Source organism: Melospiza melodia, chromosome 10, assembly GCF_035770615.1.
Source record: "Melospiza melodia melodia isolate bMelMel2 chromosome 10, bMelMel2.pri, whole genome shotgun sequence".
Classification (NCBI taxonomy): Eukaryota; Metazoa; Chordata; class Aves; order Passeriformes; family Passerellidae; genus Melospiza; species Melospiza melodia.
Genome location: NC_086203.1, coordinates 28085808 through 28100669, shown reverse-complemented (window position 1 = coordinate 28100669; position 14862 = coordinate 28085808). Strand labels below are relative to the sequence as shown.

General features: G+C 43.5%; 1 protein-coding gene across 2 annotated transcripts in view; it reads left to right on the top strand.

The window, feature by feature from the left end:
- Window positions 1-10874, top strand: part of PDZRN3 (PDZ domain containing ring finger 3) — a 130935-nt gene extending 120061 nt beyond the window's left edge. For both annotated transcript variants that reach the window (XM_063165031.1, XM_063165032.1), the window contains 5 exons: window positions 4891-4989; window positions 5537-5599; window positions 6255-6356; window positions 7429-7545; window positions 8448-10874. In XM_063165031.1, the coding sequence (XP_063021101.1) occupies window positions 4891-4989; window positions 5537-5599; window positions 6255-6356; window positions 7429-7545; window positions 8448-9989 (1923 nt within the window). In that variant the 3' untranslated portion in view covers window positions 9990-10874. The remainder of the gene's footprint in view (window positions 1-4890; window positions 4990-5536; window positions 5600-6254; window positions 6357-7428; window positions 7546-8447) is intronic.
- The last annotated feature ends 3988 nt before the right edge of the window (window positions 10875-14862 follow it).

The following is a 14862-nucleotide window of genomic DNA, read 5'->3' as shown; positions in this document are numbered from 1 at the left end:
TCCCCAATATGCAGCTTGTGTGTAGGTCTTTCTTTCCAAGAAAAGAACTGAATGGTTAGCTGAAAGCCAGTGAAGCTTGCAGATGAAAATTACATGAAATGTTTGCTACTGCTGAGAAATTTCCCTCTGATGCTCTCACTCAGTCTTGGACAGGAATGAAGCATTCTTGTCAGAAGACTGAAGGAGGACACCAAAATCGTTCAAAGAGCTTTTGGCCCACCCAGTGCACAGCTCCCAGTGTTCCCAGCACGATCAGCCAAAGATGGACACACTGGGCACAAAATAAGTGCTTCAAGATCTGAAATTAATACTCCACTGCTTTTAGGAAAACATGAGTAAAAGCTGAGTACCAGGGTTTCAGGCTTTCCCCCTTGCTGTATTTTGCTACTTTGGTTGAAACTTTTCTTTCACTTCTCCAATAATCTGTTTGCAAGAGGGGTGAGAGGCAGCTCTGAACATGAGAATTGGAAGGCTCCATCACAGGCACTCTGCAATTTTTATTCCATCCTGGTTTACAAAGCGTTTCAAAGCATCTTTCATGTGAATATATTTCTTCTCTATGAAAACTCGTGCTCTGCAGGGAGCTGCAGAGATCAGGAGCTTCTCAAGGCATTGCTGTGTCTGGGAATACAAAGAGCTGCAGCCTGGGCAGGCCTGCTTCAGGCAGTAATTGAATATGGAAAGGTTTGAAAAGCTTCACAGCTGTACTTTCTAACACAAATATTTGTGTGTTCTCTGTTTGGAACAAACGCAAAAGTGGTAAAACATTTCATCTGGCTCACAAGGCAGCACTGAGAACTTGTCCTGCCTCAGCTCTCTGGAGGTTTTCAGCCTGGCCCCAGCACCTCGTGCTGTGTGAGAAAGGTCTGAGTCATGGAGCTCTGCCCATCTGCCTGGCACAGAGCCTGGCATCCTCCAAGTTATCTCACTGAGCCATCCCAAAGCTCCTTTCATCGGGGTGAGAACGCTTCCCTGCAGCCTTCCCCAGCACCACTGGGGATTAAAGCTGCTCCAGCCTCTGTGCTCTGGCAGAGAATCCCCATCACAGAGCTGGGCTGCCACAGAAACCCACAGGTAGAGTCCTGCTTCTCTAGAACAGAGAATTTTGGAAAGAAAATCTGCCTTATAGGCTTTTCTCCCTTGAAAAGGGAAGGGGTGGGATTCTTTTCCATTTACCTGTGTTGAAAGCCACTTTGATATGAAAACACAAACATAAAGATTATTTTCTTAGGTTCAAGAAAGCATGAAGAAGATTTTCCCTCCTGCTCTAGCAGGGTCAGTTGCCAAAAAGCAGCGAGAGGGCCTTATGCAGTATAAAAAGAAATAGTTATATATGTTTATTTATTTCCTTGACTTTGTTTTATGCATGAAACCTAGCAAGAGGAAGCACAAAAAAGGGAATCCTGCTAGTCAGGTATGGCAGAGGTCAGCACAGAAAATAAAAAATCCACCACATTTTACAGGGAGAGGGAGAAGGACAGATCACTTACCATGCAAGCTGTGTGTGAGGCTTTCTGAGTGACTGAGCTGTTCTTACCCACTGCTGTCATTTCACATCTCTACTGCTCATTTCTGTCTTGTTAGAGAAAGGACTCTGATTTTTATAAATCTGCAGGCAGGCCATAATTCTAAATCAGCAGTACAATAATTCAATAATCCTCTGCAAATGAAGGATCTTCTGAGCTTATAGAGGTTAATTTACTATTATCACTTGCTCCTAATTCATTATGATGAGTGGTTGCAGGTATAATGTCACAGGGCATGTTCATTTCTTCTTGTCTTGCTGTAAATGCCAGATGGATTTCAGCAACCAGCTCTGTGAGCCCTCCTTGGCTCTGCATTTGATGAGGAGCCAATAATCTTTCAGACACTTCTCTTGCACAGACTATTTTGAAAGAGCACCCAAATCCTCCTTTGAACATCTCTCAAAATGTCACTTTTACCTGATCAGAAGGAGCAGATTTGAATTATCTGCGAGTGTAAAAACTGTCCTGGCTGGAATTTTCACATTTATCCCATTAGCCCAGGCCAGCATTCCCCCTCTGTGCCTGCCAGCTGCTTTCTGTGCCTGCAGAGCAACTGTGGGATAACCCGAGTGCCCCTTGCACTGCCCAGGAGAGCAGCCCTGAGACAAAACTGTGAGAAATGGCATCTCCTGCAGCATTGCAAACACAGGGACTCACGCTTTCAAACTCCTCCAGGCCCACATTAATTTTCCTCTGTTTAATTAATTCCTGGTACAATTAATCAAGCTGCCATAATACCTGTGCTTGCAGGTGCCAGTTTTCTGTTTTCCCCTTTCATGTATCTCTGCATTTCACAGACTTGCCTCTGAATATGGAAAATAACCTTTGCTTTGAAGACTCTGGTGTTGATTCTTCAACTCCAACTGGAATTGCACACTTTTATCTCTCAAATATTTCAAACCTTTATGATTATATTAAAACTTCACTGATGCAAAGACCCACAGAAAGCAGCTGTTCCTATGTTTAAGTTCATAAAATTATCATATTTGGGTAGCATCAAATCCACTTTCTCTCTTCCTACCAAGGACTAGAGGGATTGTACTCAGGAGTAGGTCTGTCAACTAATTACTCATAAAAATTCAGGTTCTAAATACCTGCTCTATAAATTTTTTCTGCTCTAGCTTTTCTTGCTGCTTTATTTCTGTGTGTTTTTAAACAACAGATAGCACTTTTCTTTCAAAATACATAGTAAAAATATAAATATATTTATATATGTGTATAAATATTTTATATGCATTTATATTTATATAAAATATATACTTCAAAATATATACTATTTAATTCACCAGATTATTTATTACCTTCCAGTATATACATCTCCAATGGTAAAATTTTGATATAGACCTGTGCTTTATTTTTAATGATTATAGGCTTATGTTGGAAAAACACCCATTGTTAGTAAAAACATGTGGCAAGTAAGAATGAAAATAACAGCTTGCTGCCTCTTTTCCTTCCACTCCAAGTGTTTGTAGTTACTCAGGATCAATGGCCAAAGTCACCATATAGGTCTGTTAGGTTTTTTGGGGGGATTTTAGCATTATATATTTGTTTATATTTATAAATATTTATATAATATAGTATATATATATATATATATATATATATGATTTTTTTTTCAATGCCAGTATGGCAAGCAGTAGAATGCGCCCCACTGGAAATTTCTTGCCACGTTTTCAAATCAGTATAAAAGTATTCCTGAAGATAATGAAACTTTTTTGTTAAAGTATACAGGGAATATGGGAATTGTTCTGGGCCTGAAATAGGCTCAATCCACAAATTCCCACCTCACTCCAGTTCACTCCAAGGGTAAATGCAGGATAAACCCATTGACTGCCCTGCCTTTCTGGAGGATCAGCTGAGATCAGAACAGAATCCACTTTGTCTCATCTCTCTTCTGAAGAATCTCCATCTCCTCTCTAGAAAGCTCCAAAGCTTTAGAAATGTGAAGAAAACCCCACTATTAAAGCATTGTGTTCAAACCTTTAAGTAACAAAAGAGGGGGGAAAAAAAGCACAGCAGTTCACCATGGATACTATTGATTGAAACCACTTAAATACCAGCTGAAATGTCACTGACATTTACAGCTACGCTTCTTTAGGGGGGAAAAAAAAAGAAATTACACATGTTGACAAGTAAATAACACGAGATTGCTGATCTTGGCAGCTGTCAGCCAGACACACCAATAAATTATTCATATCAGCTTGTTTTATTGTCTTGCCCCTTCCAAATGGCACGGCAACAGAGATGCCAGGAAGAAGGAGCTGTGTTGTCAGGACTTTTCCTCTGGAATGGCAGGTCCAGCACAAACAGAGGGACAATTCTGGGGTCCCTTTGTGTCCCTTTGCTGCTCCCACTTTTCCCTTTCAGCACAGCCCACACCTGCCTGGCCTGAGGATGAGCAGGACCTTGCCCAGCCTCGCTCACTCCCCTCACCTGAGGAGGTAAAACACAACTCCAGGTGTTTCCACACCTCTGTCTGTGCAGCAAACCCTTCCTGCCCAGGCAGCATCCTCAGGACCAGCCCAGCTGCCACAATCAGTTGGTTAAACACCTTAAACCCCCAGGATATCCCTCAGAGGGAAAAAGGCAGGACTGGAAAATGCCACAGGGATGTCCCCAGCCAGGAACATCCCCCAGCCTGGGGCTATCTCCATGGATTTTACAGCCCTTCCTACCAACCAGTGTCAAACACAGAAGAAAAAAAAAAAGAAATAACCCTCAGGAATTCCTCCTGGAAATAAAAAGCATAGAGGAAGAACATACATTTTTAAGATGGGTTAAATGTCTCTGAGATTAACAAGTCCACCATGACCTGATGAAAGCAAACACTTGCAAGATACTGAAATGCTTATTATGTTTCTATTACCAATACCAAATGCTTTGCTGACAATATATTGATCTCCAGTCACACTTTTGAGAAATTTATTAGATGACTTCATGAAAATTATACAATTTAAAGTAATAGAATATTAGTTTTTTTCTGAAAAGCCAGAGAATTACCCTGCTTATGAGGAAATATGTATCAGCTGTGACAAATATTGAAATCATACTTTATAAGTATTTTAGCCTTTGAAGTCTTAGCACTACATGAAATATAGGTAATTTTTCTTCCTTAAGATCAATAAAAGGTCTATTTTCAAAATGACTTCCTATTGATTGAAGGGTCAAAAATGTCCCAGGTATTGATTGTCTGCATATAATCACGTTTTGCTCAGTGAGTTAACCTCGTCTACAAGTGAAATCAAAAGACATCCACTATATCACTTAAGCAAAATATTTTCATTGCATTTGAAAAATTGCTTCCATCAGTCACCAGTGTCTCACTGACAATATATTTTCCTTTTTTTTTTTTTTTTAACCTCAGGAAGTGGATTTACACAGAGTGAACAGCCAGGACAAGCTTGGCCTCACTGTCTGTTACAGAACGGATGATGAAGATGACATGGGTATTTATGTGAGTGAGGTAAGATTGAGCTGCCTTCCATAAGATACCATTTGTCTTTCCAGCTGCATTGTTGGGCAGTTAAGACATTTATCCTCTGTTTGTACCATGTTGGATAAACAGCCAAAATGCAGTAATTGGAAGAAATCTAATTATTTTCCTTTTCTCCAAACTGAGTGCAGTCCTGCTCCCACTGAAGTCAAATTTCATTATATTAACAATGTTCTATTTCAAATGATGCCTTCAGAGTATTTTCATGTATTCCCCCTTTAATTTTTATTCTTGATTATTCTTGAAACAATATAAATTGTATAAAACCCCACACACTTCTATTTGCAAACATCTGGGGCCCATTTCTCTCTCCTTGTCCCTTTCCAAGAAAAAAGTAGCATTTTATACAGGAACGTTTTTTCAGCAGAGCCATTTCAAATTAATTGCACCAATTTGGGGAAAGAAACCCATAATTAAATCTAAACCCTTCCATTGAAATGCACCACCCAGGAAAGAAGGGGATGTGAATAGTGAGCTACCAAACCTGCAGAACACTGAGAATTCTCTTATTTTGCAGATTGATCCCAACAGTATTGCGGCGAAGGATGGGCGGCTGCGGGAAGGGGATCGCATCATCCAGGTACGTGTGGGAGGTGCTCCAGGTGTCCTAAACCCCAGAATTCCAGTGTCCCAAACCCCAGAATTCCAGTGTCCCAAACCCCAGAATTCCAGTGTCCTAAATCCCAGAATTCCAGTGTCCCATACCCCAGAACTCCAGTGTTGTAAACCCCAGAATTCCAGGGTACTAAACGCCAGAATTCCAGTGTCCTAAACCCCAGAACTCCAGTGTCGTAAACCCCAGAATTCGAGTGTCTAAATGCCAGAATTCCAGTGTCATAAAGCCCAGAACTCCACTTCCTGCCTTCCTCCTTGGGAAGTGCTCCAGGTGTCTTAAACCCCAGAATTCCAGGGTCCTAAACCCCAGAACTTCAATGTCCTAAACTGTAGAACTCCACTTCCTGCCTTCCTCCTTGGGAAGTGCTCCAAGTGTCCTAAACCCCAAAATTCCAGTGTCCTAAGCCCCAGAACTCCATTTTCTGCCCTCCTAGCAAGGCTCTGCATGCAGGGGGTGGAACACCTTCACATGTCCAAACCACCACACTGCCCAGCATTCTCTGCCCGAGGCTGGGTTTGTGTGTGTGGATCCATCCAGCCAAGCATTCCACGGAGCTGGGCACAGGAGCACCCAGGGGTCCCCTATGGAAACCCTTCATGGTGGTGTTTTTTCTTTAAAGATCAATGGCATCGAGGTGCAGAACCGAGAGGAAGCTGTGGCTCTTCTCTCCAGTGAGGAGAGCAAGAATATCTCCTTACTTGTGGCAAGACCAGAAATTCAGGTATGGTAGCAACAAAAAACCCTCACCTGAGTCTTATTTAAAACAGTTGCTGTTTTGTAGAAGGCAACTCTTTCAAATTGTTTAGCCTGTTTAAATCTACCAGATCTACCCAACACCATATTCTACACTTTGACTGCACATATATATACAGTCTAAAACGATGGAATTCAGCAGTCGTGGTACTTACATATATACTTTATATTAAAATATAATTTCTAAGGCATTTGGTGATTTATTTGTGCTGCAATGCTGTTACAAACATCAGTGCAAGGTATTTTGAATGGGTTTGAGCCACAGTTTTGAAGAACATGCTGAACTCTAATTCCTATAGCTATTGATTATTCATTCATTAAAACACCTATTATTTAGCTCTTCATACACAGTCTCTTAAAGTACTTGAATACTGTCAAGAAGCCTCCTGAGCTGCAATAAAAGGTTGAAGCAGATCCCTTTGTAGAGCAGGGATTAGCACAACAAAGGTGTAGAACAAACAGCTGAGAGCAGCATTGTTTGATCTGTCTCTGCTCCTGGTGCTGGGAGAGCAGCCCTTGCCAGTGCACCTGGACAGATCATCACTGTCCTCTTAGCCTGGATGTTTCTGATCTTTCCCGTGGGGATAATTGGGAATGGGAGTAAAAATGGGAGTAAAAATCTGGCTACAGACCCCAGTCAGATTTTCCTTCTGGAGTTTGATGCTGCCTCACAAGAGGTATGTTCAAGCTTTCGGCTCTGGAGTGTTTTTACACAACTTAATCAAGTTGTGCACAAACCAAAACTACCCCAACTCTTGCAAGTATTTCCACGGATCAAAAGACTGAGTTTTTTCATATGTAGAGGGCTGCTGAAGATAAAACCCTGCTCTTGGAGATGGAGGCAGCTGTGGCAGGAGGTAGCACAGTCAATACCCACACTTAGCACACGGACAGGCTCCTTCCCAAGACAGGCAGCACTGTCACAGGAAGGAATCTCCTGAGATTTCCCAACCACTATCCACAAAGACAAGCAGTAATTTATGTCACTCTTCATTCTTTTGACAATGATTGGTTTGTTTTTTCCCTCCCTTTTCACACAGCTGGATGAAGGATGGATGGATGATGACAGAAACGATTTTCTGGATGACTTGCACATGGACATGTTAGAGGAACAGCACCACCAGGCAATGCAATTTACTGCCAGCATGCTTCAGCAGGTACTGCCCTTCTGGTGTGCAGGGCTGTCAAACTTCCCACTGCACTCAATATTCAATATTGAGCTTGGCTGAATACACTTGGTGTCTCAAGTGACACTGAGATCAAGGCAAAAGGACTTTCTGTAAAATCAAGATATTACATGGCTGTCCACAGTGAGATGTTTTAAAATAGTACCTTTTGTGCATTGCCCCTTACAACAAAAGACCACAATTCATGGAAATCCCTCAACACTGTGGTCACTGAGAGGAATACTGGGTGTGTGGTGGGTAGAGCAGGCAGAGAGCTGATTTATAGAATCTCCTATTTGATGTGCATGCACATACGGGAAACAACCTCCCCAAACCTGGAATCCAAAATGGACAACTCACGCAAATGACTGAAATAAGGTCTATACAAGGGGGAAAGGCAAAGAAAAAGTTTTTACATTACAAATTTTATACAGGGCCATTACAGATTTTATGCAGGGCTTATGTTCTCCATCATTCTGCTATGATTAAAGCAGTTCTCAGCTTTTGCCTAGACTTTTTCCCTAAAGTTTTCTAAAACTCTGCATCCTCTGTGCCATCCCCATGTTGTGAGGAGTCATGCTCTCACTTAGGCACTGCAGGAAAACTGGATATCGTTGTGCACCTAAGTGGGAGCAGAAACATTTGAAAATGTGACTTCTACCACTGTTGCTGCATAGGTGAAACTCAGTCCTCAGGTTCTTCTGAAAAGAATATCCACAGCATGTTGAGGGCTTGGTCACCTTTTCTCTGAGTTCTTCATAATACTCTTTCCATATAGGACGTATAAAGTGTGAAAAGTAACAGATTAGGAGAACTATTTAAAAATAAACACCTTGAAATGTTTCACGTGCTTGCAATAATTTTTCTTTGTGTCCTGCTGTTTCTGTTGTTAGAAGAAGCACGAGGAGGATGGAGGCACCACAGACACAGCCACGATTTTGTCCAACCAGCACGAGAAGGACAGCGGCGTGGGGCGCACGGACGACAGCACGCGCAACGACGAGAGCTCCGAGCAGGAGAACAATGGGGACGATCACACCACCTCCTCCAACACCTTGGGGAGCCAGAAGAAGCTGACCTACAGCCACGACACGCTGGGGAGCGGGGACATGCAGTTCAGCAACGAGTCCTTCATCTCAGCTGACTGCACCGACGTCGACTTCCTCGGCATCCCCGTGGACGAGTGCGAGCGGTTCCGGGAGCTGCTGGAGCTCAAGTGCCAGGTGAAGTCTGCCAACCCCTACAGCCTGTACTACCATAACAGCACCCTGGAGATGAGCAAAAGCGACCAAGAGAGCGTGGACAGAGAGCTGGAGATGCTCAACGAGGAGCTGCGCAACATCGAGCTGGAGTGCCTGAACATCGTGCGGGCCCACAAGATGCAGCAGCTGAAGGAGCAGTACCGGGAGCCCTGGATGCTGCACAACAGCGGCTTCAGAAACTACAACACCAGCATTGACGTGCGCAGGCACGAGCTCTCGGACATCACCGAGCTGCCTGAGAAGTCTGACAAGGACAGCTCCAGTGCCTACAACACGGGCGAGAGCTGCCGCAGCACGCCGCTGACGCTGGAGATCTCCCCCGACAATTCCCTGCGCAGAACCGCCGAAGGCGTCGGCTGCCAAGGCAACGAGGGGGCAGTGGCCTATAATGTCTCCCCAAAGAATTTGTTCGCTGGCTCAGAGAGCCACGAATCCAGCACTGGTAAGTGCCACGCCTCTGCTAAAGAGCCTGACCCTGGCAAGCAGCTGGAGAGCAAGGAGAGGAAAGGCAGCGACGGCAGCAAAAGCCCCACTCACGGCCAGAAGCCCTACGTGTCCCCCTACCACCACTCTCCCTACAAACACGCTCACATCCCTGCCCACGCCCAGCACTACCAGAGCTACATGCAGCTGATCCAGCAGAAATCCGCCGTGGAGTACGCCCAGAGCCAGATGAGCCTGGTGAGTATGTGCAAGGACTTGGCCTCGGGGCAGAGCGAGCCCAGGATGGAGTGGAAGGTCAAGGTCAGGAGCGACGGCACGCGCTACATCACCAAGAGGCCGGTGAGGGACAGGCTGCTGAGGGAACGGGCCATAAAGATCAAGGAGGAGCGCAGTGGGATGACCACGGATGACGATGCCATCAGTGAGATGAAGATGGGCCGGTACTGGAGCAAGGAGGAGAGGAAGCAGCACCTGGTGAAAGCCAAGGAGCAGAGGAGGCGGCGGGAGTTCATGATGCAGAGCAGGTTAGAGTGCTTGAAGGAGCAGCAAGGTGCAGAGGAGAAGAAGGAGATGAACATCATTGAACTGAGCCACAAAAAAATGATGAAGAAGAGAAATAAAAAAATATTTGACAATTGGATGACGATCCAAGAACTGCTAACCCACGGAACAAAGTCACCGGACGGCACGCGGGTGTACAATTCCTTCCTGTCAGTGACTACTGTATAATCCATCCCCAGGGCTAAGTTATGTACATAAAACACTACCAGTGGGGTAGGAATCCATGCCTCGTTCAATGTGGCAAGATTTTTGTATATAAGATACAGTCACCGAGTTTATAGTTCAAATACTGAACTCTACAGCCGTGGGTGCCAGGATCTCCATTCTGCAGTGGGGAGGAAGCTTGCCCATCTCCTTCAAAGGCAATATTAGCAGTGCTTTTTGGAGTACTGATTGTACTTTTTTACTTGTTACCTTTTACATGAAGTGTTTAAATATCAGAAATGTATTAACCATACTTACACAGGTAATTTGCTTAAACTATATTCATATTAAAAGGTACCCGTGCTTTTCTTTACCTAAAAAAAAAAATGCAAGAAACCCACAAGAGCAACTGCACATACGTATTTTTGTTTGTGAAACCATATTTTGTGATATTATTTTGCTGTTGTTCACTTCTACACAGAGTGCTGTTTATCAATACTTAGCTCAAGGTTTAAACTCAGAATTAGAATCATTCTCTTGTAATATTTAACATTTATCAAACAGCAGTTTTTAGAGTTATGCTCAACATTTAAACATTTTTCTCTTTAAGGTTTCTGAAAGAAGTATAGAGGTTTCATCTGAAAAGCCTGAGGCAAAGTACACTGTTATGCAGCTTTAAAGGATTTTAAAGCATGTTTGCAAATGTTGCAACCTATTGAAGAAACGTGCATGTACAGCTAATTTGTTTATATAAGACAGTTTGTGGAATTTGAAAAACCCATGGTAGTAACTGTTTGCTTTATAGATTTGAATGTATTGAATTATAAAAGCAGTTTCATGAAATCATCATTAGCTACAAACGTTAACAAGTAAAATGAAGTAAAATAAATTATTGTTTTATATTTCAAACTACTTTAAATTCTTTTTATTCCCTTCTGGTTTCACCACCTAGAATATAATTTTATGGAGTGTAGCTCCCGTGCTGCAGAAATGCCTGGACAGCCCCTGGAGCCAAACCTGAGGGAACATTTGGCATCCTGACTTTGGGGGGAATTTGGATTGGGGTTTTCTTGAGGGAAGAGACAAGGGAGAAGCACAAGGAATATCAAGAATAAAATCAAGCAATGCCTATCTTCAGCTCACAAGCTATTTAAGGTGGCTTGTAAGAAAGAAATAGGACTTCTGCTCTCCTGCTTTGCTTTGGTTTGTGATTTATTTGTGGTGTATAAACCCCACCAACAGCCTTCAGTGGGGGTTTGCATTAAAACCAGATAATATATAAATTAAAGCATATAAAAACTAAAGCAAATAAATATACAAATTAAAGGAGATGGTGAAAAAAATAACAGAGGTGTCAACGAGGTATGACATTCCTTTCTGTGTTTTCTGTTTCTGATTGAGAATTCTGATATAAATTGGAATATTCTTCTGGATTAAGTGATGGGGAATCATTATGAATAGTTCCCAGATTCTCCATCCCCTCTCTCTTTTTCCTTGAAAACTTGCCCCCAAACCTTCTGAGTTTTTCTTCTGGACTTTTCTGTCTTAACTCAAATGAGCAAAAATTGCAATCTTAGTGATAGAAGTGCAAAGCTGGAAGGGGAGAGATTAGCAGCTTCTTGTGCCTATTTTGTCTGTCATTGAGAAGCAAATAGCAGATTTGTCCAGGTTTTTTTCTGTTCCCTCTGTGGACTAACACTGAATTCCATGAAATGTGCCTGCCACACTCCACAGTGAACTTCTGTATACCTGGAAGGGAAATGTCCCTCCAGCCTATATAATCTGGCACTCTTGTCAATAAGCCTCTGCAAATTTATCTTCAGGCTGTATTTTCCGTGGGGATAAAGAGCCAGTCCTGCAGCAGTCTGTGGCAGGTTTCTCTTTTGACTTTGTTGGAGCTGGGGTTTCACCTGACATCACCAGTGTTACCATCACCAGTGGCACAGTGGGGAAAACACCAGATTTTCACAAACACCACATTTTCACAGGCTGCTGTCAGGGTAGCACATTTGCCATCCCTAAATCTCATCCTGAGTTCATCTCCTGTTCATCCCAGCTGCAGGTGTGAGAGCCACAGCAAAATACTGCCCTCCTCAAGGCCTCACACTCAGATACAGAGCTGTGATTGGTGTGGAATAACAATCCTTAAACCAGGTGTGGAAATACAGCTAAACCACCTTTAGTCTGCCTGGAAATATTAGAGTAATATTTGAAATGTTCTAATGAGGAATAATTATGATGAAGCTGCTCCTCATAGAAACGAACTCCTTTGGAATAACCTCACATGCAGTGGTTCCTGTGGGCACCAGGGACATCAATGCTGAGCATTTTGTGCATTGGGCAGCAGCAGGAATGTGTTTGGGAATTCAGTGTGATATGCAGGAATTACAGCAAAGTATCCACAGTATAAAATTTACATTCATTAATGTTGAAATAAAATTATTGGCCAAGAATTTCTCTCACACCTTTGATTTTTTTCCCTGCTAAACACTTGTTATTTTGGACAGTTAAAAATCACCTCTCTCCTCTGGCACTAGGATTTATTAATTAGCATCAGTTCACAGAATCCATCAGTTATCTGGAAATCTGAACAAAAGCTTTGCAAACTGCAGATTTTCCTTTTCCTTTTGCAGTTGTCATCCCACTTCTCATTGCCCTATCAAAGTACTTAATGAGGTGTTGAAAAGGGAGATTTGGGCTCTTTTTATTGCTTGCAAGGAAACATTGGAAATTACCATAACGTTAATCCAAACCTGACATTACAGAGCAATGAATCCAACTAAAAGCAGCCTTGGATACCTGAGAGGAAATATTTCACCCAACAGTTTTTCTAAAAATGACATTGTAATGCATAAAAGTGCTTAAAAGATAACACTGGAAATTGTGCTGTTATCTAAAGGGCCTCTCATAGCAGAAATCTCCAGGCAGCAGCAGAGGTTTTGTCCCTGGGTTACCACAGGTTGTACCCAAAACCCAACACCCTCCTGTGGGACATTGTGGTGGGTTGGTCCTGCTTGGACACAATTGCAGCTCCAGATATTCAAAGTCCTGGAGGGATCAGCAGTGGGAGATGTGCTCCTTCCACTGGGAATGCTCATTCCAAGTGGTTTTTGAAGTCCATTTAAACCTGCAAGTATAAAACTTCACATCCAGCTTCCTCCTCAGCCACTTCACTGAGCATCAGCTCAAGCCTGAGTGCAAAATTATCCCAGGATAATAAATGTGCAGGGAGAGACCCTAAATACACCAGGAGGGAGCAGGGAATGGCCAAGCTGAGAGGTTTAACCAGAATGTGTGTGTGCAGCTCCTGGAGATTCTCCCCCAGCCCTTGCTGCTGCAGGAATGTCATTGTCACTCATTGTCCCTGCTCCTGCCGTGGCAGCACCTCAGCCCCATCCCCTGGCACCCCCAGAGGTGACAATGGCACACCCTGGGCACAGGCTGGTGCAGAATTTGGCTGGTTCTCTGCACTGCAGACAGGCTCTGTGTCAAACCGGGGTCGGCTTCCCCCAGCGCCTCCCAGATGTAAAAATCTATAAAAATGTAAAATACTTATTTGCAAATCGGGTTGAGAGCGGCATGGAACCGCCAGGTTTAGATGTGCGCTGAAATGGGAAAGCCCTGAACCAAACCTAACAGCATTTTTTTGTAAATTAAGAGAATTTGCCATCCCTTGCACAGTGGGGATGGCAAATAAAATGAGGTAAGACTACATATTGCCTAGGGACTACTGGTTGGAGAACTAATTAGGATTATAAACTGAAAGTATGTAAATTAACCAAATATAATTATCTGCTAGTGGCCTTTGGAAATAGGTTACCGGATACTTGTTAGCAAAATTGCTCAAATGCCTGGAAGCCATACAAAGCAAGCCATAAGCAATTTAAATTCCTCTCTTTGTTTTATTTTCAATTGTTTTAAAGCAGTTTTTGTATTAAGGATTTATTGGAACATAAACTAATTAGAAAACTCAAAAACCAAAAGTGAGACAGAGACTGACACGGCGGATGCTGCACCTCCATCCCAAGGTTTTATTGGATGTAAGTTGTTGGAGGTGACAAAACAGCAAAGATTCTGGTTGGGGTTTTATCAGAGCAGCTCTGTGAGCCCCCAGCCAGAGCTGAGCTGGGATGTGGTGGTTTCTGCACAAATGCAGCCCCTCAGCCACACAGGGTTTGTGTGCAGATGTGTTCTGTGTCTGAATTCTGCAAACGTGCAGAATGAGCCTCCCTTTCCCCCAGGGGTCTGCAGTGGCACAGAGCAGCACCAGACCCGGGGGTTTCTGTGGGGAGATCTCACCATCAGATCATCTCTGCAGGACCACAGGATTGGCCACTGGACAAGCTGAGGGTGGTGGGGACAGTGGTGTGTGTTTAACATCATAAAATAGAAGGGGTCACCAAGAAAGGGGAGCTGGGCTGATTTCACGCTGAAGCATGAGGGCTTTAATGCACAGCCCTGCCACAAACACCACTTATGGAGCTGAAGCACTCCGAGCAGTCCCAGAGGGTTTGAAACACTCTATTAACTCACACAGTTAATTACCCTGCACTGTAGCACTGAAGGATCTGAAGGGACAGGCCATCCCAGCACAACTGCATCTCCTGCTGCTCTCCACACCTCCCACAGACCTTCTAATGGTCACTGCTGGAAAAAACCATCCTGCAGCCCTGCTAAAACACGGCCACCCCAACCTGTGCCCTCCTCCAGGGGATCTGTGCCCATGCTCAGGCTGCAAAATGAATTGTGCAGCTGCTGCAGGACTCACCATGAAGTGGGTTCACACTCAGCAAGCACTGCTCAGTGCTCTTGGGTCTAAAGCTTCTTGCTAAAAATCCTAAAATGCCCAAAAACACTAAAAACATCCTCATTCCTGCAGCATAACAAAGGCAGTTGC